A 26,672-nucleotide genomic window follows, 5' to 3' on the forward strand; every position below is an offset into this window, starting at 1 on the left:
CAGTGAGCCTCCCAGCCCCGAAGGCTGGCATCCATGGTTACCACAATCCAGGAGGCAATGTGTAACAGGACGCCTTAGCAAAGCGACTGAGGGCCGCTTGCTCTGGCCTCAAAGTCCACAGCAGATATATTTCTAAGGTATATCGGTGGGGCACCCAAAGAGAGAAAAAGGCATGCTGAAGAGGACACATGTGCGTTCTCGTCCAAGGGACCACATCCAGTGTGGCTAACATGGAGCCCAACACCTGCAGGTAGACCAATGCTGAAGGGGCCGACTTCAACAGATCCGAAATCTGTGCACACAGCTTCTGTCTGCAAGGCTCAGGCAGGTAAACGTGGCCCGCCGCCGTATTGAACAGAACTCCCAGGTATTTCAGTGACTGTATTGGCATCAGATGGCTCTTCCTGAAGTTGACAATCCAGTTCAAGGCTTCCAGCACCCAGAGCATCCTTTCCACCGTAGAGTGCCCCTCTTCCAACAAGGGCACTCTGATCAACCATTCGTCCAGATAAGGATGAACCTGCAACCCCATCTTCCTCAGATGAACCACTACAACCACCATCACCTTGGTGAACGTCCGGGATGCTGTCACCAGGCCAAAGGGCAGAGCCAAAAACTGATAATGCTGATCCAGCACATGAAACAGTAGAAATTTGTGGTGAGCTGGAAAAATGGGAATGTGCAAATATGCCTCTGTAAAATCCAGGGAGGCCGGAAACTCCCCTGGAGTTACTGCCGCAATGACTGACCTAATTGTCTCCATCTGGAATAGATGAATCTTGAGAGCCGCATTCACGTGTTTCAGATCCAGAATGGGTCTTCAATCTTCTGGCCCTTTCTTTGGTATGATAAAGTAAAAAGAGTATCTGCTTGAGCCCAAAAAGTCGCTTGGTACCAGTTCTATTGCTCGAATAGCCAACAAGCGCTGAACAGTAGCCTGGACTCTGCGTGCTTTTTTCTGCCTCCCAGCAGGAGAGGTCACAAACCAAATGGACAGCAGCTGGGCGAATTCCAGCTTGTAGCCTAACTGAATAATTTCCAAGACCCACTGGTCTGCCGTAATGCGCATCCAGGCAGGAAGAAACTCCAAGAGGAGACCCCCCTATCCTCAGAGGGATCCTCGGCACCCAGGCGTCATTGTGTCTTGCTGGCAGGACAGGCAGCGGCAGGCAGGGAGGGAGCACCTGTAGTCCGCATACCGACCCCTGGAGCCCCTTGAAGATTTCTGTGATGAGGAGGGAGAATATTTTCTGTAGTCACGAAAGTAGGACATCCAGACCCCCTAAATCTTGCCCTAATATCCAGCAGAGACTTCGGGCGATTGTCCATCACCGAATCCATGAGATCATTCAACCCCTTGCCAAACAATAACTGCCCCTTTAAAAGTCAGCCGAGCCAGGTTGCCTTGGAGGTGGAATCCCTGGCCCACTGCCAAACCCAGAAAATTCAGCGTGCCGAAATCGAATACGCTGACACCTTTGCCAGCATCTTCAAAAGGTCATACAAGCCATCCGCCAAATAGTCCATTCCAACCAACAGATGCCGAGAAGGAAGCATCAGCTGATGATCTACAGCATCAGTCTCCAGCATACGCAGCCGAGCAAGAGGCATGTGCCACAAAGGACAGAGCCACAGCAGCTTTGATTCCTAAATTAGCTGTTTCAAGAACTTTCCTGAGAACCACATCCACCCAGCGATCCTGCATATCTTTCAAAACAAAGCCCCCGTTACTAGGGAGCGAAGTGCACTGGGTCACCTGAGCCACCAGGGAATGCACCTTGGGTTGCCCCAGCAGCTGCTGACACTCCTGTGCCAGAGAATACAAGCGGGACATAGCCCTGGCATTCCACAAAGGACCTTCCGGAGAGTCATACTGTTCTGTAACTAAGAAACTCATATCCGGATGCCAGGGAAAGGTCGCAGATTGTGAGCCAGTGTTCTCCCCAGAAATTTTTTCCAACCGGGTGGCATGAAAAAGTAGCCGGGTGGGATGGGATGGGGAAAATTAACCCCCCTCTTTTACTAAGGTGCGCTAGCATTTTTAGCGCACGCAAACCCCCACGCTAAACGGGAAAACTAAAGCCAGCTCAATGCTGGCGTTAGCGTCTAGTGCACATGGCAATTCTGCACGTGCTAAACGCACACTAAAACCACTATTGCAACTTAGTAAAAGGAGCCCTAAATGTGTACTATTTTTTATTAGTTTATTATTATTTTCCAAAGCTCAATATGACTTTCTTTTTTAAGGTTTGACACTTGTGCCAGAATATTTTTACTAAATTTAAGAAGTATCCAATTCTAGAAGGGAATAATTAGATATTTGCCCTCTTTCAAATGGTATAGAGGTTTAAAAAAGGGAAAGGCGTTAATGAAGTCATTAGGTTCAATCTAGCCATTTATTTCTGCATAAATTTAAACAATTAAAAAAAAAAAAAAAAAGATAAATATAGCTCATCCAGTCATACAAGAAATGGCTCTACAGCGGGGGTGCCCACACTTTTTTGGCTTGCGAGCTACTTTTAAAATGACCAAGTCAAAATGATCTGCCAACAATAAAATTTTAAAAAACACAAAGCACACTGTACGCAGAGAAAATGTCAGTAAGGAAGGAGGGAGGGGGCACAAACTTGGGATACAGAAGGAAGGGAGGGATACAGAAGGAAGGGGCATGAACTTGGGACAAAGGAAGGAAGGAGGGTGGGATCATGAACTTGGGACACAGAATGGAGAGAGGGACATGTTGGGACACAGAAGGAAGAGAGGGGACACAAACTTAAGACAAAGTCTGTAAGGAAGGAGGGAGAGGGCACAAACTTGGGATACAGAAGGAAGGGGTATAAACTTGGGACATAGGATGGAAGGATAAAAGGAAAGATGCTGAGGTGGAGGAGGGAATAGAAAGGGAAAATTGTTGAGCATGGGTGTGAGGGAAAGAGATGGTGTACATGGGGAAAGGAAGAAGGAGGAGAATGTTGGGCATAGGAAGAGAATTGTTGGGCATGTTGGTGGGAGAGGAGTAAGGTGGAGAGAGATGAGAGGGAGAAATGTTGGATGTGGTGGTGGAGAGGGAACAGTGGGACAGATGCAAGAGGGAAGAATGTTGGACCTGATGGTGGAGGGAATGGAGGAAGAGATGTCGCATGGTTCTGGAGAGGGGTAATAGAAGGAGAAATGTTGGGCATGGGGCTGGTGGGCAGGGGCAAAAGATGCTGCACACAGTCCAGGGGGGATGAGAGAGGGCAAAATGTTGGATGTGGCAGTAGAAGGAGTTGGAGCGATATACCCTGGATCCCTCTATCTTTCTTTCACTCCCTTTGCAGCAAGGGAAGGAATGAGAGACAGATGGTGGATGTTGCACATGGGGGTGGAGGAGAGAGGAAGAAATGCTGTGCAAGGTGGGGAGAGGTAAAAGAATGTGCTTTGTGTAGTTTAATTTTGTGGTTACCATTGTGTATGTGAAAAATGAATGGAAGAAATGGCATTTACAATTAGTACTATTATTAGTATGGCGGCTGGGTCTGGGGTGGAGCCTGGGCAGTGCCTTTGGCTCCCCCCAAACAAAAAAGCATTCCACTGACTATAGATGTTGGACCTAGTGTGGGAGGACAGATGGTAGACCTGCTGGGAGGAAGGGGGGCGAATGACCACATCCCAGAAATTTTGGCATAATTTTGCATTTTCAATTTAAAAAATCCTTATCCCTAAGATGCAAACCGAGCTATTTTCTACACATAGCTATTTAAGTTTTTGCATACAGGCCCCTTATATCAGCTTTTTCACTCCTTTATATTCATATGACACATATTCACCATTTTTTAAGTTTTCTCTCTCTTTTTTTTTTTTTTTTGCACTCAGCATCTTGAACGTCCCTGTTTACTGAGTAGACATACAAATTTTGGTTAGAAATGATTCACAATTACTATCCTACCAAGAGCTAAACAAACTTTAAATAACTTTACAGTAACTTCAAATCCTGGGGAGGAAAAATACCACAGTACTACTGTACATACACAGTTTTTTTTCCAGTGACAAATTACTAAATATAAAATAATATCAAAACATATCCACAAATGAATTTTGGCCCTTTGTCAACTAGTAATCAATCATATCAATCATGGAGTTATATGTCACTCACACCCCTATAACATACAAGTCCAGACCAGTCTACCTGACTTCTACTACCGGCAACCCCCTCGCACAATGACGTCACTTACTCGAGCTCCCGGAAAGATTCCTTGTTCGCTACGAGGTTGCAAAGGACAGCGTGGAAGAGAGTGCGAGGTCCGATTTGTTCAGTGTCCTGTCCTGCACCATAGGCATCCTGTGCTGCGGTGAAGTTTCCAAGTGAGCGAAGGGGAGGATTCCCTTGCGCAGTGACTTTTTTGCCTCATTAGGCATAGGCCAGCGATGGAGGGAAGCTTACAACTTGCTTCGGGCCTTCCTTGTTACCGGGTCCTGTCTTCGCGGAAACAGAAAGTAGGCAGGACCCGGCAGCGAGGAAGGCCCGAAGCAAGTTGTAAGCTTCTATCCGTCGTTGACCCGTATCCGTTGCCTTAGCCCGTAGCAAACTCATGCTTCGGGGCTCTAAGATGTGCATGCCGGCATCCCTTCTCTTCTCCCCCCCCCCCCCCCCGGACGTAACTTCCGGTTTCGGAGGGAAGCCGGCAAACACACCTTAGAGCCCCGAAGCATGAGTTCACATCTCCAAGCTGGTGAGAGATGGTTTTTTGGGGGGATATTTTTATGTTGAGCGGCGGCAGCAGCAGGATTCCCAATAGATGACAGCCGGGCGGTCATCTAAATTTGCCAGGCGGACCACCCGGCTAAAAAGCCCTGGGGAGAACACTGTGAGCGCATGCTGCAGAGCCAGGGAGAAGTAGAGGAAGGGGCAGGCTTGACATCCAGGCTCAATTCCTGCAAGGATTAAGCAATCAAACCAGGGAGCACTGCAAATTTAAACAAGCACACAGGTTGGATCATCTCCAGGATCCAAATCTGGATCCCTCAATCCAGGAAATGCAGCACTGTGGAAGGATCAGCGACGTCCAGATCCACCGCTGGAGCCCCTGAACGGGCTGTGAAGAAGGTTCAGACGGAGCAGTCAGAGACACTGACATCCCCAAGGAGACACCGGCGTTCAGTGATGTTGAAGGGGTAACAGAAGAACATCCAGCAGCCGGAACCCTGGATTGAAACTCCTGGCCGACAAAGGCGCAGCCCCAAGCCCCGAAAGCAAAGATGGCCACCCCGATGGGCTATTGAGCGTTATCACCTGTTTCTGCGAAGGAGAGCTGAACCAGAAGTTACCCCCTCCCCCCGACTGTGCATTACTCAAACACCTGCATCCATGCATGCACAAGAGAAAGACTGCTGGGAGGAGCCAAGCTAGCCTGTGGAGGCAGAGTAAATAACCTGAAATGTATCTCTTCTGCAGCCCATGTGAGTAAAGGGAAATAACCCTATGGTGTAGAATGTCTCACCTATTGACTGGAAATATAATTTTTTTGTAGCGTTTACAGGTGTTACCCTGTCTAAGGAAAGGGCTGAGGAAGAACGCCCTGGGAGAAAGGCAGTGCTGGAAGCTGAACCTATGGAGATACAAGAGCCAGAAGAAGAAACAGGAAGTAAGCCAGAAAACCTTTCTATGGATTTGGAATAACCCAGATTATTCAGCACAGAGTATGTGTTTGTGGAAAGTGTTTGTTGCTTATGGGTTTTTGTTTTTGAGCAGTGCTAGAGGGCAAGCGTGTGCTGGGATAGCAGATATCCAGGTGCCAGGCTCCATATACTATATAATGAGGGGTTGTTGTTTTTTTTGAACTGTTAACTAAGACAACTCAGCTACCAGGGAAGAATGTAGGAGGGCCTGATTATTACAGGAAGCTGGGTGGTGTTCTTCCTTCCCCCATTTCAGTTTCAGGCAGCACAAACAGTTTTCATGGAGAAGTGCAACATGTTTTTTGTTTATTTTAAGCTGTGGAGAAAATACAGATAAATTAGGTTCTTACCTGCTAATTTTCTTTTAGTCTCTCCAGACTGGCACAGTTCACTAATGGGTAATAGCTCACCATGACCAGCAGGTGGAGACAGATGAACAGAACCAAGAAACTAACAATTGTGAATTAGAGAGCTGCATGGGAACGGGGACGGGAATCCCGTGGGACCCATGGGGATACCACGTGTTCCCCCTTCAGGTCACGGGGATCCCATGGGGACGCCCCCTAGGGTCGCCGGGATCCTGCGGGGTTTGATGCATCTCGAGCCGCGAGGCTCGTCTTCTTTTCTTACCTGCCCCTGCCGCATCACACATAGCTGACCGGAAGTCTTCTCTGATGTCAGCGGGAGGGCTTTGCTTAAGCCCTCCCTCCGACGCCAGCGCTGACATCGGAGAAGACTTCCAGTCGGCTATGTGTTGCGGCAGTGCAGGCAGGAAATAGAAGACGAGCCTCGCGGCTCGAGCTAAATTTGGATGGTAATTTGCTGGCAGATGAGGGCTGGGAGGCAAACGCGGAACACAAAAGGGACTAGCCCGCCTACTTCGAAGGGCTTTAAACTAGGTAAGTTGGGGGAGGGTATCCATTCATTCTCTGGAGCAGTAAGTAACTATCCTGAGGAGGTGAGTCGCCACTCTGAGTCTGAGGTAAGTGCACACACTGTAAACAATACATCAGGGGTCACACTAACTCAGGCGGGAAACTCTGTACAGGGACTTAGCAAACATAAGGTATGGAGAGCTATGTATGTCAATGCACACAGTTTAGGCAATAAAATTCTAGATTTAGAGACGGAAATAATGAACGCCGACCTAGACGTAGTGGCGATATCCGAAACTTGGTTCACGGACTCACACGGGTGGGATATGGTTATACTGGGTTACAACTTACTCCGTCGAGACAGGGAGGGCAAGTTCGGAGGAGGGGTAGCTCTATACACTAGAGAAGACATCAAAACTACCATAATCACAGATGTCAAGTATACCGGGGAATCCCTCTGGGTGAACCTGGCTAGAGGAAACGAAAAATGCCTGTATTTTGGTGTGATTTACAGACCTCCAAGACAACAGGTAGACAAGGATATGGAATTAATCGAAGACATTGAAAGCATCACCTTGCGCGGGGACACAGTACTGTTAGGGGATTTTAATATGCCCGATGCAGATTGGAATGCACTTACCGCACAAACTAGCGGCAGCAGAAGGTTGTTAACCTCCATAAAGGGTGCACGGCTCAAACAATTGGTATTGGAGCCCACTAGGGACCAGGCGTTACTAGACCTGGTACTCACCAACGGAGACAGCGAATCGGATGTTTCGGTAGGTGATACGCTGGCCTCCAGCGACCATAACATGGTTTGGTTCAACCTTCGGAAGGGTTTCTCCAGATCGACCACAACAACAAAGGTCCTCAATTTTCGGGGCACTGACTTCAAACGCATGGGAGACTTCGTCCATCGGTCACTGCAAGACCATGCTGAAACCAATAATGTAGAGGCTATGTGGGCAAACCTGAAATCTACCCTACATGAAGCAATAATTCGCTATATAAAAACAACAAGCAAACGACGGAGGAATAACAGACCCAGTGGTTCACTACAGAAATCTCGGACCTCGTTAAGAAAAAGAAAAAAGCATTTGTTTCCTACAAACACTCAGGAAGAGGAGCAGTAAAAGAAGACTATCTGGCCAAGTCCAAAGCTGTCAAAACGGCAGTCAGAGAGGCCAAGCTTCGAATAGAAGAGAATCTAGCAAAGGACATTAAGAAAGGGGATAAATCCTTCTTCAGGTACATCAGTGATAGGAAAAGAAACACAAAAGCAATGTTACTTACCGTAACAGTTGTTATCCAGGGACAGCAGGCAGCTATTCTCACTAGTGGGTGATGTCATCCGACAGAGCCCCGATACGGACATCTTGCAAGCATGTCTTGCTTGAAGAAACTCAGAAGTTTCGAGATGCCCGCACCGCGCATGCCAGTGCCTTCCCGCCCGATGGTCCGGGCGTGTCTCCTCAGTTCAGGTAGCTAGCAGAGAAGCCAACCCAGGGGAGGTGGGTGGGACGTGAGAATAGCTGCCTGCTGTCCCTGGATAACAACTGTTACGGTAAGTAACATTGCTTTATCCCAGGACAAGCAGGCAGGTATTCTCACTAGTGGGTGACTTCCAAGCTAACCTCAATGGGATGGTGGGAGAGTTGGCAAATTAGGAGAATAAATTTTGCAACACTGTTTGGCCAAACTGTCCATCCCTTCTAGAGAAAGTATCCAGACAATAATGAGAGGTGAATGTATGAACCGAGGACCAAGTGGCAGCCTTACAAATCTCCTCAATCGGTGTCGATCTGAGGAAGGCTACCGAGGCTGCCATTGCTCTGACCCTATTGGCTGTGACCCTACAGGGAAGGGGTAATCCAGCCTGGGCATAGCAGAAAGAGATACAAGCTACCATCCAGATGGAGATGGTGCGCTTCGATACAGGTCGTCCCAACTTGTTTGGATCAAAGGAGACGAAAAGTTGAGGAGCAGCTCTGTGTGGTTTGGTGCGATCCAAGTAGAAAGCCAAAGCACGTTTACAGTCCAGAAAGAAATGCAAGCCGCCACCCAGTAGGAGATGGTACGCTTCGAGACAGGGCATCCCAACTTGTTCGGATCAAAGGAGATGAAAAGTCAAGGAGCAGTTCTGTGTGGTTTGGTGCGATCCAGGTAGAAAGCCAAAGCACGTTTACAGTCCAGAGTGTGAAGAGCCGATTCTCCAGGATGAGAATGAGGCTTTGGAAAAAACACAGGAAGAACTATGGATTGGTTTAGATGAAATTCAGAGACCACTTTAGGTAGGAATTTTGGATGAGTGCGGAGGACCACCTTGTCATGATGGAATACTGTGAAAGGTGGGTCCACCACCAAGGCCTGAAGCTCACTGACCCTGCGAGCAGATGTGAGGACCACCAGAAAAACCACTTTCCAAGTGAGAAACTTCAGTGGCGCTTTGCTCAGAGGCTCAAAAGGAGGTTTCATAAGCTGAGAAAGGACAACATTTAGATCCCAAACCACTGGAGGCGGTTTGAGAGGAGGATTGACATGAAAAAGTCCTTTCATAAATCTGGAAACCACAGGATGAGAAGAGAGAGGTTTCCCTTGTAGAGGCTGATGGAAAGCCGCAATAGCACTCAGGTGGACTCGTATAGATGTTGACTTGAGACCAGACTGAGACAAATGTAGAAGATAGTTCAATACAGAGGATAGGGAGGCTCGCTGAGGCTCCTTAGAATTGGAAATACACCATGAAGAAAATCTAGTCCATTTTTGGGAGTAGCATTGACGAGTAGCCGGCTTCCTGGAAGCCTCCAAGACATCTCTCACCGCCTGGGAAAACTGGTGAGGAGTTACGTTGAGAGGAACCAAGCTGTCAGGTGGAAAGACTGCAGGTTGGGATGAAGCAGAGACCCCTGATGCTGAGTAAGCAGTGAAGGAAACACTGGAAGTAGGTACGGTTCCCTGCTGCTGAGTTGAAGTAGAAGGGAGAACCACGGTTGCCTGGGCCACCGAGGAGCGATCAGAATCATGGTGGCATGGTCTGACTTCAGCTTGACCAGAGTCTTCTGAATGAGAGGAAATGGCGGAAACGCATACAGAAAGCGATTCCCCCAATCCAGCAGAAAAGCATCTGCCTCGAGGCGATGAGGATCGTAGATCCTGGAGCAAAACTGAGGCAGCTTGAAATTGTGGGGAGCCGCAAAGAGGTCTATCTGATGCGTTCCCCACTGAGCAAAGATCTGATGAAGGGGCTTGGAATGGAGTGTCCATTCGTGAGGCTGGAGAAGACGACTTAGTTTGTCTGCCAAGACATTGTCCTTCCCCTGAATGTAGACAGCCTTGAGGAAGGCGTTGTGGTGAACCGCCCAATCCCAGACTCTGAGAGCTTCCTGGCAGAGGGAGGCCGAGCCCGTACCCCCCTGCTTGTTGACATAGTACATGGCGACTTGGTTGTCTGTGCGAATGAGGACCACCATGTCGTGAAGCAGATGTTGAAAAGCTTGAAGAGCATTGAAGATGGCTCTGAGCTCCAGAAGATTGATTTGATGGAGTCGGTCCGCACTAGTCCAGAATCCCTGAGTGCGAAGCCCATCCAGATGAGCCCCCCAGGCATTGGTCGAGGAATCGGTTGTGAGGACCTTCTGGTGGGGAGGAGAGTGAAACAACAAACCTCTGGATAGATTCGAAGAGGTCATCCACCAAAGTAGAGACTGCCGAAGAGCAGGAGTGACTGTGATGTGTCGAGTCCACGGATCCGACACCTGAGTCCACTGAGATGCCAGGGTCCACTGAGGAATTCTGAGGTGGAGTCTGGCAAACGGCGTCACATGAACTGTAGAGGCCATGTGGCCCAGGAGGACCATCATGTGTCTCGCTGAGATGGTTTGGCGAGAAGACACAGACTGGCAGAGATAAAGAAGAGCAGCCAGGCGCTGAGAAGGAAGGAATGCTCTGAGGCGTTTGGTATCCAGGACAGCCCCGATAAAGGGGAGCGACTGGGTCGGCTGTAGATGAGACTTGGGAAAGTTGATCTCGAATCCCAAGATCTGCAGGAACCGAATCGTTGACAGGGTCGCCGAGATGACCCCTGAGGCCGAGGGAGCCTTGATCAGCCAGTCGTCGAGGTAGGGAAATACCTGAAGACCTTGGTTCTGGAGTGCCGCGGCTACCACCACCAGACACTTTGTGAAGACTCTGGGGGACGAAGACAGGCCGAATGGAAGCACTCGATACTGCAGATGGAGATGTCCCACCCGAAATCTGAGGAACTTGCGAGAGGCCGGATGAATGGGAATATGAGTGTAGGCCTCCTTGAGATCCAGAGAGCATAACCAGTCGTTCTGCTCGAGGAGGGGGTAGAGAGAAGCAAGTGTCAGCATGCGAAACCTCTCTTTGACTAGGAATTTGTTGAGGACCCTGAGGTCCAAAATGGGTCGCAGGTCGCCCGTCTTCGTCGGAACAAGGAAGTACTGGGAGTAAAACCCCTGGTTCAATTGGTCCGTCGGGACCGGCTCTACGGCACGAAGCCGGAGCAAAGCCTGAGCTTCCTGAAGAAGAAGGGCGGTCTGAGTCAAGTTGGAAGGATACTCTCTTGGAGGGTGGTCCGGAGGGACCCGATGGAAATGAAGAGAGTATCCTTCCCTGACGATAGTAAGGACCCAGAGGTCGGATGTTATGGCCTCCCAGCGATGATAAAAATGATGGAGGCGCCCTCCGATGGGAAAAACAGGGAGAGGCAGAACGAGGTTGGTTATGCCCTCGACGAAACAGTCAAAAAGGCTGAGTGGCCTTAGGGACAGCAGGCGACTGAGACTTCGGCTGACCCTTCTGAGGAGGCTGTCGCTTCGCCGGTTGCCTCGCAGGTGGAGCTTGTCTCGGTTGATAACGCCGCTGATAGATCAACAGTGGATGAGAGGGTCGAGACTGTTGAGGCTTAGGCTTCGGCCGAAGAATAGACTGGAAGGACTTTTCATGATCAGACAATTTCTTCGTGACAGTCTCGATGGATTCGTCAAAAAGATCTGCCCCAGCACATGGAACATTAGCCAGGCGGTCCTGAAGATTCGGGTCCATGTCAATGGTCCGCAACCAGGCCAGCCGGCGCATCGCCACCGAGCAGGCTGCTGCTCGGGCCGAGAGCTCGAACGCATCATAGGCAGATTGTATTAACTGAAGACGAAGCTAGGACAGCGAATCCACCACTTCCTCAAACTCAAATAGAGCCTGGGTCTCGATGTATGGTGTGAATTTCCGAAGCACAGGCAGAAAAAATTCCAAGTAGGCTGCAAAGTGGAAATTGTAATTCAGGACTCGAGACGTCATCATCGAATTCTGATAGATGCGTCGACCAAACTTATCCATGGTTCTGCCCTCGCGGCCCGGAGGCACTGAAGCATAGACCTGGCCAGGATGAGACCGCTTGAGCGAGGATTTGACCAGGAGGGACTGGTGAGAAAGCTGAGGACCCTCGAAGCCCTTATGATGCACCGTGCGGTACCGAGCATCCAATTTCCCAGGAACCGCAGGGATAGAGTAAGGAGACTCGAAACACCTCATGAAAGTCTGGTCGAGGAGCTTGTGCAGAGGAAGGCGCAAGGACTCGGCCGGAGGACGAGGCAAGTGCATGGTATCGAGGTACTCCTTGGAGTATCGAGACCCAGCATCGAGGGTAATGTCCATGTCATCCGCCATCTGTCTGAGGAATGAGGAGAAAGACAGTTGGTTCGCCGTCGCCGGTTTACGAGAAGGACTGGAAAAAAACGAGGCTTCGGGCTCCACAGAGGCTTGTGAGCAACAAGGCGAGTAGAAAACGTCGGGGTCCTCGAGCTCCGGATCCGGAAGCGGAGACCCAGCCGAAGCAGCATACCCCATCCGAGGCAACTTCTTCTGAGGTGAGACGGTCGAGTGTCGAGAGGAATGCCTCGAAGAGTGTCTGGATCGATGTCCCTCTCGATGTCTTGAAGGGGACCGAGCCCGTCTGTGAGAAACCTGGTCAGACGCCTCCAAGGAGCAGATCGGACTCGATGCCGTTGATTGCAGAGGCGGAAGAGTCGAAGCCTCCCCCGACGACGCCCAAGCTTGATAGGGGGTTCAGAAGAACTCGTCCTGCTTCTTGCTATGCCCAGGACTGGGAGGCCTCGAAGGTGGACGCCACACTGTGTCATGGGGCGGGGTAATAGGTTCCAAGGGAGGTAAGTCGCTAAGCGAAGCTTTCCTCAAGGGAATAGGCTCCAAAGGAGGCATTTCACTAAGAGAGGTCTTCCTCGAGGGAACCCGTTCCAAAGGAGGCATAGCACTAACCGAGGACCTCCTGGAGGACCCGGACACCGCACGCCGCTCCTCCTCGCCGAGCAACGAGGTCATGCGGCGCGGCGGAAGAGGAGGGGGCGGTCCGCCCCTCGGAACCGGAACGTCACCCTGGATCGAGGCAATCAGCCGGGGTCCCATGGTTTGCATGAGTTCCATGAACTGAGCCTCCAGAAGGGACTTCAACGAAGTCGATATGGAGGGATCCGCACCAAAAGGGGGCCCTTCCGCACGGTCTCCGCGCTCTTTCGGTGCCGCATGCTTCTGCTTGGCAGGCTTCGGCACTTTAAGCACCACCGGTGGAACTGTAGGGGTCGATACCTGCTCCGAGGAGACGGAGGAAGGCACCGGCGCCGAAGTCGAGGCCGAAACTGGCGTGAACGATGCCGGTTTCAGGAGGCCCGAAGCAGCCGGGGAGGCAGCAGGCTTCGCCGATGGGGTCGAAGCACCAGTCGATGTCGAAGCTGAAGGATCCAATGAAGCTTCCATCTTGAACATGGACTCCCACAGCAGACAGCCGCGCTTAAACGCCCTCGCAGTCAAAGTGGAGCAAGGCTGGCACGATTTCGGGAAGTGATCCGGTCCCAGACACTGTAAGCAGCGTCGATGAGGGTCCGTGAGCGAAATCGCGCGCTGGCACTTGCTACACTTTTTAAAACCGGTAATCGGCCGGGACATAGGCCGGAAAAGTTCCGCTGCAAGGTCGAAGGCGCGGGGCCTCAGCCACGCGGCCGACCCGGTGTCGGAAGAAAAAAAATGTTTTTTTTGGGTTTTTTTAAATGAAAACAAAGAAAGAAACAAATGCACAGGAGAGCCAAAAGAACTCAACCCGCGGCAAAACAGAAGGCAAAAAATGAGATTTAATGGGCGCGAAATTGAAGATAGACTTCTCAGCTCCGCGGAAGAAAAAGAACTGAGGAGACACGCCTGGACCATCGGGCGGGAAGGCACTGGCGCATGCGCGGTGCGGGCATCTCGAAACTTCTGAGTTTCTTCAAGCAAGACATGCTTGCAAGATGTCCGTATCGGGGCTCTGTCGGATGACATCACCCACTAGTGAGAATACCTGCCTGCTTGTCCTGGGATAATGGGATAGTACGCCTTAGGAAAGCAGACGGGACTTATGCAGAATCAGATTCCGATAAAGCCGAACTACTAAACGAATACTTCTGCTCAGTCTTTACCTGCGAGGTGCCAGGGTCCGGTCCACAGTTGCAAGCAAGGCATAGCTCAGATGACCTGTTTTGGAATTTCGAGTTTACACCCAGCAGCGTCTACTGCGAACTATCAAGACTCAAAGTGAACAAAGCCATGGGACCGGACAATCTACACCCCAGGGTGCTTAGAGAGCTGTGTGATGTCCTGGCGGAGCCATTGTCTGTGCTCTTCAATCTTTCCTTGAAGGCGGGAAGAGTCCCCTTGGACTGGAAAACAGCCAATGTAATCCCACTCCACAAAAAGGGCTGCAGGACAGAGGCTGAGAATTACAGACCGGTGAATCTCACATCCATAGTGAGTAAACTCATGGAAACACTAATTAAGCATAAATTAGATACGATCCTGGACGAGAAGAATCTACGGGATCCCCGCCAACATGGATTTACCAAGGGCAGGTCCTGCCAATCCAATCTAATTAGTTTCTTTGACTGGATAACAAGGAAACTGGATGTGGGTGAGTCCCTAGATGTCGTTTACTTTGACTTTAGTAAAGCTTTTGATAGCGTTCCGCACCGCAGACTATTGAACAAGATGAAATCAATGGGACTGGGAGAGACATTAACTACATGGGTCGGTGATTGGCTAAACGGTAGACTTCAGAGAGTGGTGGTGAATGGTGCCCCTTCAAAAACGTCAGAGGTGATCAGTGGAGTGCCTCAGGGCTCGGTCTTGGGCCCGATCCTCTTCAACATATTTATGGGAGATCTGACTCAGGGGCTTCAGGGTAAAATCACATTATTCGCCGATGACGCCAAACTATGCAGCATAGTAAGTGAGAACACTTTACCAGACAGTATGACGCAGGACCTACTTCTATTGGAACACTGGTCCTCGACTTGGCAGCTAAACTTCAATGCTAGAAAATGTAAGGTCATGCACCTTGGCAGCAGGAATCCATGCAAAACTTACACACTAAATGGTGAAACCTTAGTTAGGACCAAGGCGAAACGTGATTTGGGGGTGATCATTAGCGAAGACATGAAGACTGCCAATCAAGTGGAGAAGGCTTCATCAAAGGCAAGACAAATGATGGGTTGTATCCGAAGATGCTTTATCAGCCGGAAGCCCGAAGTTATAATGCCGTTGTACAGATCCATGGTGAGGCCTCATCTGGAATATTGTGTACAATTCTGGAGGCCACATTACCAAAAAGATGTGCTGAGAGTTGAGTCGGTTCAAAGAATGGCCACCAGGATGGTCTCGGGACTCAAAGACCTCCCGTATGAAGAAAGGCTGAATAAATTGCAGTTATATTCACTCGAAGAACGTAGAGAGAGAGGAGACATGATAGAGACATTTAAATATATCACCGGCCATATTGAGGTGGAGGAGGATATCTTCTTTTTTAAAGGTCCCTCGGCCACAAGAGGACATCCGCTGAAAATCAGGGGTGGGAAATTTCATGGCGACACCAGGAAGTTCTTCTTCACCGAAAGGGTGGTCGATCGTTGGAATGAACTTCCACTTCAGGTGATTCAGGCCAGCAGCGTGCTGGATTTTAAAAGGAAATGGGATACACATGTGGGATCTCTAGGGGGGTAAATTCAAGGGGGTAGGGTTGTTGGAGTGGGCAGACTTGATGGGCTGTGGCCCTTTTCTGCCGTCATCTTCTATGTTTCTATGGAGTGCGTTTTTGGACACAAGGCATGAACATGGAAGAGAGAATGGAGGAAGGGAGGGAAAGAGGTGGGGGAGGGAATGCGTTTTTGGACACAAGGCAAGTTGACTGAATTAATACACAGACGCATTATGCTTTTAGGGCTCTTTTACTAAGTTGTGTGAGGGGCACCAGCATTTAACACAGCAAAAATTGCCCGTGGGATATGCTAAAGTGTACTGGTTAGTTTTTGTCATTTGTGCATAACCACTGGGCAATTATTTTCTCCTCTTGGTTGGGGCAGTCAATGGCAGAGAGTTGGAGTAGGTCTTGATTTACTTGTCAGTATATGTGCACATTGCCCACTATGCTAACTGGTTAGCGGTTACACATAATTGGAAGAGCTATGACAGACTGAATTACACATTTTGGTGGACAAATGTTTGTACCACTTATAAGTATGAGAGAATTAATGCGGAATGTTAGGGTTTATAAATACTTTTAATAGGGTGTGGAGCCCATTGACTGCATTTGTTGCATCGTAATAATTGTCATGTATCTCTTTTTATTAGATTTCCTTACACATCCAGGGGGTGGGGTGGGGGAGGGAAATGTATTGGGACATAAGGCAGGAACTTGGGAGAGAAGAAGGGAGGGAGAGAAGAAGGGAGGGAAAGAGATGCTGTGGTGGGGGGAATGCATTTTTGGATACAGAAGGCATGAACTTGGGAGAGAGGAAAGGAGGGAAAGATGCTGAGGTGGGGGAGGGAATGCATTTTTGGACACAGTAGGCATGAACTTGGGAGAGAGGAAAGGAGGGAAAGAGATGGTTGTGTACACAGGGAATGGAAGAAAGGAGAATTTTTGGTCATAGGGAGGGAGTGAGGTACAGTTGAGAGGGAGAAATATTGTGGTGGAACAGACAGATTGAAATGGATGCAAGAAGGAGGAATGTTGGACATAGTGGTGAAGGGAATGGAGGGAGAGATGTGGCATGGTGCTGGAGAGGGGTGATAGAAGGAGAAATGTTGGGCATGGGACTGGTGGACAGGGGCGAAAGATGAGAAAGGGATAAATGCTGGACCCTGGTAGGAGGAACCAATGGACAGCAACAAGAATTTACAGAAGATGGGAAAGCAGAAAAAAGAAACTGGGACCAACTTTATGGAAAAATAAGTCTCCAGGCAACAAAGGTAAAAAACAGAATTATTTGACTAAAATATGTTAGCTTTGAGAAATATATATAGCAGATGTCTTTGTATTGTGTTCAAAAGAAAAGGAAATGCATTTCTGGTTTTATTTCTACAGTGTTGAAGTACTTGCTGACCCTTGCTGTGGCTGGTGGGGATACCCAAGCACCGCCAGCAGAGGACCTCCTCTAGAGACGGCCAGAACTCCCCTTCACCAAGCACATGGCAGCATCCATGAGCCAATGAGGTGCCAGCATCTGTGACTCAGGAACACTACTGCTGCCTGCCAAGCATGGCAAAAGGGACCCACGGCCAACTGTAAAGGAAGTCCTCAGCTGACAGCTTGGGGGTTCTCAACAGCTGAGTATTTATATTTACATTAGATGCTCTGGTAGAAGCCCATTTACAAAGTATGTATTCTTCCCAATTAATATTTCCAAATGAATAAAGTGTCTTTGCTTATTTGTAAATGGGTCTCTACCAGAGCCTTTAATTCAGTAGCATAATTAAATGAAATAACTATTTCTGAATTTATAGGGATGGGTGGGGACGAAGGGAATTCCTTGCAGGGACGGAGGGATTACTCGCGGGGACGGAGGGATTCCTCGCGGGGACGGGTGGAATTTCTGTCCCCACGCAACTCTCTACTGTAAACTAAAATAGCAATAACACTCCAAACGAGCAGCAACCACTTAAGGAAATACTGTTGGAAATTGAAAAGGATAAGGGCCTTCATGAACGTCCCTACAGCTCGCAAGCTACACCAAACGAATCAAAGGCTGCTGTTCTTTTCATCTCCCCACCCTCACTAAAAACACGAGATCCCACAGAAAACCCCTTACTCTTCATGCGAATGCCAAACAATAGACAGACAGACAGACAGGGGCTGTGCCGGTCTGGAGAGACTAAAAGAAAGAAAATTAGCAGGTAAGAACCTAATTTATCCTTCTTTCAGCATCTCTCCAGACCAGCACAGTTTAGTGATGGGATGCACCAAAGCAGTACCCCATCATGGGTGGGACCCCTGAAGGGCTGCCACAAGCTCTCAGAACACCGCGTCCTGATGTGCCTGAACATCCACATGGTAGTGCTATACAAAGGAATGAAGAGAAGACCAAACCGTCGCTTTACAGATATCAATTGGAGGCACCAGGGAAGACTCAGCCCAAGAGGCTGCCTGACACAGAGTAGAATGAGCTTTGAGAAATTCCAGAACAGACTTCTGCTGAAGGAGATATGTGGAAGCAACCGTCTCCTTGATCCAGCACGCCATAGTAGCCTTGGAAGCGCCATCCCCCTTACGAAGACCCGCTAAGAGGACAAAAAGGTGATCCGATTTCTGAAACTCCTGGGTCCACTGAACATAAGAATAGCCTTACTGGGTCAGACCAATGGTCCATCAAGCCCAGTAGTCCGTTCTCAAGGTGACCAATCCAGGTCACTAGTACCTGGCCAAAACCCAAGGAGCAGCAATATTCCATGCTACCAACCCAGGGCAAGCAGTGGTTTCTCCCATATCTCTCTTAATATTAGACTATGGACTTTCCCTCCAGGAACTTGTCCAAATCTTTCTTAAATTCAGCTACATAATAGAGAAGGACCCAACAGACATCCAACTTTCTCAACTGCCTCCGTTCTAAAGAGCCCTCCCGACTACCCAAGACAGAGGACCACGGACTGGTTGACATGAAAAGGTGAGACTACCTTCAACAGAAAAAGAAGGAACCGGCTGCAGCACAACATGCTACCTAGAAAACTCCAGGAAGGGAGGCCTACAAGAAAAAACCTGCAGCTCAGAAACATGTCTTGCAGAAGTAATAGCCACCAGAAAGACTGCCTTAAGAGTTAAGGTCCTTGAAAATGCAAGAGCCCAGAGGCTCAAAAGGAAGGCGCACAAACATGGACAGTACCAGATTGAAATCCCAGGATGGAACCAAAGGCCGCACTGGAGGCCAGAACAACTTAGTTACCTGCAAAAACCAAACTACATCCGGAGAGGAGGTCAAACGCTGTCCTTGCAGTAAACTGCGAAACATAGATAAAGCCACAAGCTGAAACCGGAGGGAAGACCAGGAACGGCCCCTGTCCAGGCCATCCTGTAAGTACTCCAAGATATGAGGCAAAGAAGCGCGGAACACCACTCCTCAAAGATACGGCAAACTCGCATATAAGCCCGTGAAGTGGAAAGTGTCCTCGAACCCGATGGTGAAGATCACCTTCATCTGAATAGCTTTTCTTACTCAGGCGTTCCCTTGAAAGAGCCAAAGCCATAAGACAAAAGGGACCCAGATTGAACGTTGGAATAGGACCCTGTGTCAAAAGGTCGAGCGAGAGGGGCAGTGGAAGAGGATCTGCCACTAGAAGACGAACCAGATCTGCATACCACGGGTGCCTGGGCCAGTCCAGAGCCACCAGAATTACATGGCCGGGGTGCTGAGCGATGCGAACATGGGAGAAACATGTACAGGAGACCCTATGTCGGCCAATGCTGCACCAGAGAATCCAGCCCATCGGCCTGAAGATTTCTGCACCAACTGAACAACCGTGGCGCTTTGGCATTGACAGTGCTAGACATAACTGGGGACTGCAAAGCCCAGGCAGTGCTTCTTTAGCTTCCAGCTGGCTTAGGGTTCTCTCTGACCAGGGGGCAGTTGCCCTAGTTGCACTCCTCTAACACTATTCCTGTCATGTGTGACTGCGGTATTCTGTTAGCATGCTATTTCTGAGTAGCATTGTGTAATAATTTGGCTTATTCAGTTTTCTTGATAGTAGAGGGGATATATGTGAAGGGGAGGGGAGACAGGGATTTTGTTGATCCTTGCTCTGTATTGTTTGTATTTATAAAATGACAATTGTACAGAATATTGTTTCTTTTTATACTTTAATAAAATACATTCAATATAAAATCATAACTGAGGCTTGTACGGATGGGATCAGATGGTTTGCAGGGACCGAGCTCGCGGAGAAGGGGCGGAAATGGGTTTTTTAAATTTCAGTCCTAGTAGTTTGCCAGTCCACAAAATAATTATTTTATTTCCGCTGGTCCATAGGTGTAAAAAGGTTGAAGAACACTGCTCTAAGGGGTCCAAGTCCTCATCAAGCGTACCTGCCTCCCCAAAGAAAAGATCTTTGTCCCATGAGACCTTCGGGCATTTGGATGAAACTGGGGGGACTGGGTCAGAACCAGTGGTGAAGGGGACTGAACGGGGATGGACACTGAGAGTAAACTCCCCCCACCCAGCGAAAAAACTCAAAACCCCTGGAGATTAAACCGGACCCCCGGCCGCCTGACGATAAGCCTTGTACAAGGCTAGCACAAAATCTGGAGAAAAACCCATGACAGCACATCAGGACTCCCTGCCAAAGCAGGGGACCTGGCAGAAACCTGCCCTTGTTTCTCCAATACAGGGAGAAGGTCATCTGAAGCTGTAGACATAATGGAGGAGCATTCCACCAAAACCCACCGAGAAAAACTCCCCCAAAGCCTGCAGTGGCAAAGAGGCCTGAACTGCCCCTGCAGCTAAAGCAGGCAGGCCAGCAGCTGTGAAAAGGGAATCCCCAGCACCATCAGAGGTAAGGGAAACCTTATCTCCCTGCCTGCTGGCGACTGGGGAAATCCCTATGTGGGCAGTGGGGGAAGCCTGGGCTTCCCCACTGCCTGCTACTGGTGCGCAAGGTACTCGAAGGGGAACCCTGCTTGCCAGTACCCAAAGCCGACGAGGATTCCCCTTCGAGGCGGCCTGCACAACTTGAGCACAGGCCGGCTGAAGCTACCTTCTGAAACCACTAGCAAGACTAAGAAATTCAAAGTCATGCTTACCTCCAAACACCAAGAGGCATCTTGGAGTACAATCCGTTTAAATCTTGGGAATACAAGAATGCTTAAAAAAGTAGAAACAAAGCTGCTAGTTAGGAAAGTGCTGTAAAATTCAGCAATGCCACTTTCCAGGCTTTTGCACGAGTTACACAAAATCCACATGGCAGCCTCAATTCACAAGAAAAACAGAGTGGAAAGGACACCTCTGCATGTGTCTCTGAGGGCAAAATTCTCAAAACTTAACGCTGTCGCTAAACTATTTTCCGGCAGTTTAGCCTGCTTGCATTTTAGTGGTAGATTATCAAAATGGATTATCTGTCTTTAGCAAGGTTTCTAGCAGTCTCTGACAATGTCATGCAAATGTGCTCTTTAAAACTGAAATGAGCCCTCCGGCGTCAGCTTTTGGCGACAAAAAGCAGCGACTGGTCCAGGGGTGCCGTTACAATGCCAGCACTTGTATTTTGACTGTGGCTAATGAAAAAAGAAATGTGTATCTATATATTTGCAGTGGAGAGTAGTAAAATCACGCTTCTTTTAAGTTTTTGGGAGAGACAAGGCATGTTGCATACGTGCTTGTTAAAAGCCAACGTTTATTTTTGAGTGCGTGTATGATACCCTTATCTTGTGTGTTTCTGGTTGTGGGTCTTTATTAAATTTTACATTAAAAACAAATTACAAAATTTACCTGAATTATAGTAGTTTTTTGGAGAGAAAGGCATGTATTATGTGCGACTGAAAAAAAATCGATGTTGCTTCTCCCCTCATCTCCCTTCCATTTGTCCAATAATGCAGCAGGAGTGTGTGTTGTTTTTTTGTGGCGTTTTTCTGCGCATGTGCCCATCAGCGATGGGCACATGCAAACATAGGAAATCTTCGCTGCTGTCCGTCAATCTTATTTGCATGTGTGATTTTTAAAGAATGTCTCGGGTTTTTAGATTCGGCATCAAAACTTCTGTGGTAGCAGACCATTGCTTTTTGAAAATCCTGGTCTGAATGCCTTCATTTACACACAAAGAGCCTGTCAGCTCTGTAATCAGCCCGTCTTTGAATAAAAGCTATTTCTCAACTTCTGCTTCAGAATGCTGAAACAGGTTAACTCCCAAGGAGACAGAACTATATTCACTTTGTGTTTGCCTTAACTTCTGAAAATAGCAATGCTGCAGGTTATCAACCACTGCTCTGTGGCAGCTCAACCCCAAAGCATCCCTGCTGGGGAGAAGAGGGTTGGTGGGGGGGAGACATAGAAGTGACAAGGCACCAATAAGTATTTCCTAAGAAGTTTCCTGACATCAACTCTTTCCAGAAGTGGTACAAATACTGGTTGAGGAGCCTGCATGGAGTCCTTAAAGGGGTGAATCACAGGAACTATTTTATTTCTGTCTCTTCATCTGTGGATTGGCATGCACAACATTCCCACTAGTCTGGATTGATCTGTGGGATGAAAATGAATGAATGATTCCTAATATCCTGGAATATGAACTATAAGTGACTAAACCCTTTTGTTGAAGTTAAAAGGAAGAAAGGCATTTTCTAAAAAGGACAGATCTAAAGGAAGCATTTCCCCTTCCATTCTGCAAATATTTAAATAATTCCTGGCTCTACTACAGCCAAGAAAAAAAATAGAAATCCTGACCACCTAAAAAATTCCTCCTCAGTCAAAAGATGTCATTCTCCTTCTCTTGTTTTCACAATGTGTTTCTTGCTTCTTAAATGAAGAAAACTAACGTTGAGAACCCTTCTTAGCAACTCCTACCACTATGGACATAAAATCAAATTTGGACACTGCTGGATTGATCAGAAATTTCTTGCAATTCACAGTACAGGAAACAGCATGAACTGAGGGATAACCTCAAAGAGTCTTGCTTCTTTCACAACGAGGGTGTTAGAAACCTCAAAAGACAAATAAGGAATAAAAGTACATTTGGATGGGGGGGCAGAGGAAGGAATAGGACTAAGGACACATCTGTGTGCAGAAACCTAGGCAGCGCTGCTCTGCTAATGCCTGTGTCTTTCCAATGCAGTGTTAGGCAAAGATGACATCCTGTTTTCTTAAACACGAGAAACTGTGGCAGATCACTGTAAAATGCTTCTGCTCTCTTAAATGTTCAAGAGGTAGGCGTTTATCAAACAAAAACCTATAGGGCCCATAGCAGTTTCTCCCTCCCCCCATTTTCAGATGTGTTTGCTAGTAAGTAGCTTCTTCTTTCAAGATATCTGGAGAATAAAAAATTGATTTCACAACAAAACACACATGACAATAAAATGAGAGAGGCACTATGAAAGAATGCTTTGTGTGTTAGAATGACCAGAAAGCCATAGGGCAAGCTGTCCCATGAACCTACCTACTCATTTGGGCTTTTTTTGTTTGTACATTTGCATCATCCACTGACGAAAAACATCAAACGTATCTTCCTTATTCTGTTCAACACCTAATCCCTCCCCTCCAGAGGTTGCACCCCTGTGAAGTAAAATCCAGAATTAGCATGTCAAAAAAATACTGGAAGGAACAGATGAAAGATGAACACACAACTGAAACTTTTATAAAAAATAAATAAATCTAAAATATACAATGAAGCTTAATGAGAAAAGGTACTGTAAGTTAAAAAGCAAGACACAGCCTTAGAGAAAATAACAAAAGAAAACAAAAATAACAAAAAAAGAAAAGAAAACCCCCCAAACTTACCTTTTGATAGAGCTTAGTAAAAAAAAAAAAAAAATCAGAATCAAAAAGATAGCATTAATGATGTAGAAAAACTGATCAATAAAAAAAGATGGGTTTGAGATAGAATACTGGTGGTATTGCTAGTTCACATTCTTCAGCCAGATGCAAGCAGCCCAGCAAAATAGTAACATTGACCTTAGATGGGCACACGGACGTAAGGGAAGATTAGGTTCTAACCTTGATAATCTTCTCACTTATAGGAGGGTACAGGAGTTTTGACAAGTGGATTATGTATCCTCATCTGTGAGTTAGTGTCAAAGGAGTTCAGTTTTTTTTAGCTCTACCTCCTGCTCTGGGCTGCACTCCAGCTCCTCCCTCAATTCTTACCAAAGTACTATAAGAGGAGAAATAAATAGAAGGGGCACAGAATTCTCCCTGACATAGCCAATTCTGTTCTGCTTTCCCTCTTTCTTGTACATTTATCTCCCTCCCTTATTCTTGGTGATTTCAACATTCATGCTAACAACCCCGCTGACTCTTATGCCTCTAGGCTTCTAGCCTTAACATTCTCATTTGGTTTTCAGCTGTGCTCCACCACCCTTACCCACCAGAATGACCACTGCCTTCATCCTGTCTTCTAAAACTGCATTTATCACAGATTTCCCCACAGCAGTACTTCCCCTCTCTGGCCATCATCTGATCTTTCACAACGCATCACCCTCCTCCCCAACCCCGCTGATTATAGAGAATGACCCGGGGAAAAATTTGTCCCTGTCTCCGCCCCCGTGGACTCTGGCCCTGTCCTGTCCCTGCGGACTGGATCCCATCCGCACAAGTCTTGAATAGCTATTTTATAAAAGTAAAAAAAAGGAATATGCTTTACAACTGTCATTTTATAAATCACAAATACAGAAAAAGAAACAACAAAACCCATCTCCCCTCACAATATTCCTTCCACTATCAGGAAAACTGAATGCTACATAGAAAATTCATCCTAACAGAATACCTCTGTCACACACACAGAACACAAATGCCAAATACATAACTGACCAAAAATGATAAGCATAAATTAAACCAAAATCCCAAGAAGCCACACCTTCCATATAGTACAACACCAAAGAAATAAGATTTTCATTTCCTCTTATACTGTGCAAAATATAAAGATCACACATGCCAGGGATGGTGTTAAGCCAAGGAGTGCAATTAGGGCAAGCGAGGAAGGTTGGGCTGGATCCTCCAGACCCATGAGCGAGGGGGGATAGGGCCTGGAGCACCAAGACCCGTGATGGGGGAGATATGGTGGGATATCGGGGAACTGTGGTGGGTGGAGTTCACCATGGGGAAAAAGCTGTTTACTGTTCCGTAAAGCGGCTAAAAGCTTTGTTCCCACACTGGTGGTAAGCAGATATAAATTTTATCCATTCCTGAGGTTTTATTGAAGTTAGCCACAGTAACGGGTCACCGTGTCATGCTCTATGGCTGATCCCCACCTGTATATTTAAAAATCTCCAGGCTTTCAATCCTGGCATTCTCTCCACTGCTGTATTGCCCCTCCTATCACTAATCACTATGCTAAACAAGTCTGTAAACGAAGCTGTCTTTTCCTATAACACCACTTTCTCCTTTGTTCCGAATACCCTTGCTACCCCTACCCCATGCTCTGTAAGGCGCACCAAAGCCCAAGCCTGACTAAATTCTAAAATCTTCTACTTACGCTCCTGTGCTAAGTCTGCTGAATGGTTCTGGCTCAAATCCTGTACTTATGCTGGCTTCATTCACTTCAAATTATTTCTGACCTTTTTCCAGTCTGCTCTCTCACTTGCTAAACAGGGCAACTACACCTGCCTGACACTCTCGGCTCCAACCCTCGCTGCCTATTTGCCACACTGAACTCCATACTCAAGACAGTAGGCAGGCACAGGAAGGACAGGGCGGGAGTGAAGAAAAACACACCTATCTATTGGAAAAGATATTATCAAGATAAGCTATGTCATTTACAAAAGCAGTCCCAGGAATCTAGAGTGGGCTGACTGTGCCAGCCCATAAAATTGAAGGTCCAAAGGCAGGGTCCTCTCGTGCCGTAATGTCCACCCTGCAAAACTTTGCAAATGTGTGTAGAGTGGACCAAATTGCCGCTCTACAAATCTCATCAGGAGAGTCTGCCCTAGCCTCTGCCCATAATGAAGCTACACTTCTAGTCGAGTGCGCTTTAACAGAAAGAGGAGACTCTTTCCCACAGATAATATAGGCTGACAAAATGGCCATATGGATCCATCTGGAGATTGTGGCCTTGAAAGCAGGCACACCACACATGGATACATGAGTCAGAACAAACAGATGGTCAGAGCACCTAAACTCATTGTTGACCTCTAGATAGTGAAGTACTACTCTTCTCACGTTTAATTTCTTCAAAATGCGGTCCTGCTTCCTAGAACTTGTAGATTGGCATACAGTACAGTCAAATGAACTTCCCAATTAACATGAAACGCTGAAACCACCTTAGGCAGAAAAAAAGAACAGTGCATAGGGAGATTCCAGTCTCAGAGATTCTAAGGCAAGGCTCTCAATAAGAAAGAGCCTGGAGCCTCGAGACTTGTCATGCTCAGGTCACAACTATCAGAAAAACTGCCTTTAGTGTCAAGTCCAAGCATTTGAGCATTACTCTACCGCGCAGAGTTCTCAACCAGGACCATCTTTAGCCTTTGATCCACGTGTTTTCGCCTTAGGACTTTTAGGGACCTTAGAGGCTTCTTTTATATTTAGCTAGGGTATCTTTGATATACAAAATGGTACCACAGATTACTATTTCATAGGTTAAAGGAATTTCAGATTCTAAAATATTAGTGATATGTCCCCAAATCGATTTCCAAAAAACCAGTATCTTAGGACAATAAAACAGTAAATGATCCAATGTTCCTATGTCTAGATGACAGTGCCAGCATCTATTACTTTGAACTATCCAACTTATTCAATCTAACCGGGGTCCAAAAAGAACGATGCAACTGAAAAAACCATGTTTGTTTCATAGATGCTGAAGCTGTACACCTCATCCTCCAAGACCAAATACGTGTCTCTTTTTAATTATGACAAGTACAGCTATACAATTGATTACACGTAACTGGAAAAACTGTGATTGTCTAAATTTTGCATTTTGGTGGGCTAGTTTATGTCAAATATATAAATACTAGTCTTATAGCCCGTTAAATTAACGGGTGCTAGAATATGTGTGTGTGTCTGTCTTTATTTCTTTTTCTCTCTCCTTAGCCGCTTTCTGTATTTCTATGTTTCTTTCTTTCTTTTTTTTCCTTGGCTGTCCACCACCATCCCTTGTCTGCTCCCCCTGTTCATTCTCCCT

At 47.5% G+C, this 26,672-nt stretch overlaps 1 protein-coding gene across 2 annotated transcripts in view; it reads right to left on the reverse strand.

The window, feature by feature from the left end:
- Positions 1–26,672, reverse strand: part of LOC117364740 (SURP and G-patch domain-containing protein 2-like) — a 140,755-nt gene that overhangs the window by 36,708 nt on the left and 77,375 nt on the right. For both annotated transcript variants that reach the window (XM_033954289.1, XM_033954290.1), the window contains one exon: positions 22,998–23,113. In XM_033954289.1, coding sequence (XP_033810180.1) covers positions 23,002–23,113 — 112 coding nt within the window. In that variant the 3' untranslated portion in view covers positions 22,998–23,001. The remainder of the gene's footprint in view (positions 1–22,997; positions 23,114–26,672) is intronic.

The sequence above is a fragment of the Geotrypetes seraphini genome, chromosome 8, assembly GCF_902459505.1.
Source record: "Geotrypetes seraphini chromosome 8, aGeoSer1.1, whole genome shotgun sequence".
In the NCBI taxonomy this organism is placed as follows: Eukaryota; Metazoa; Chordata; class Amphibia; order Gymnophiona; family Dermophiidae; genus Geotrypetes; species Geotrypetes seraphini.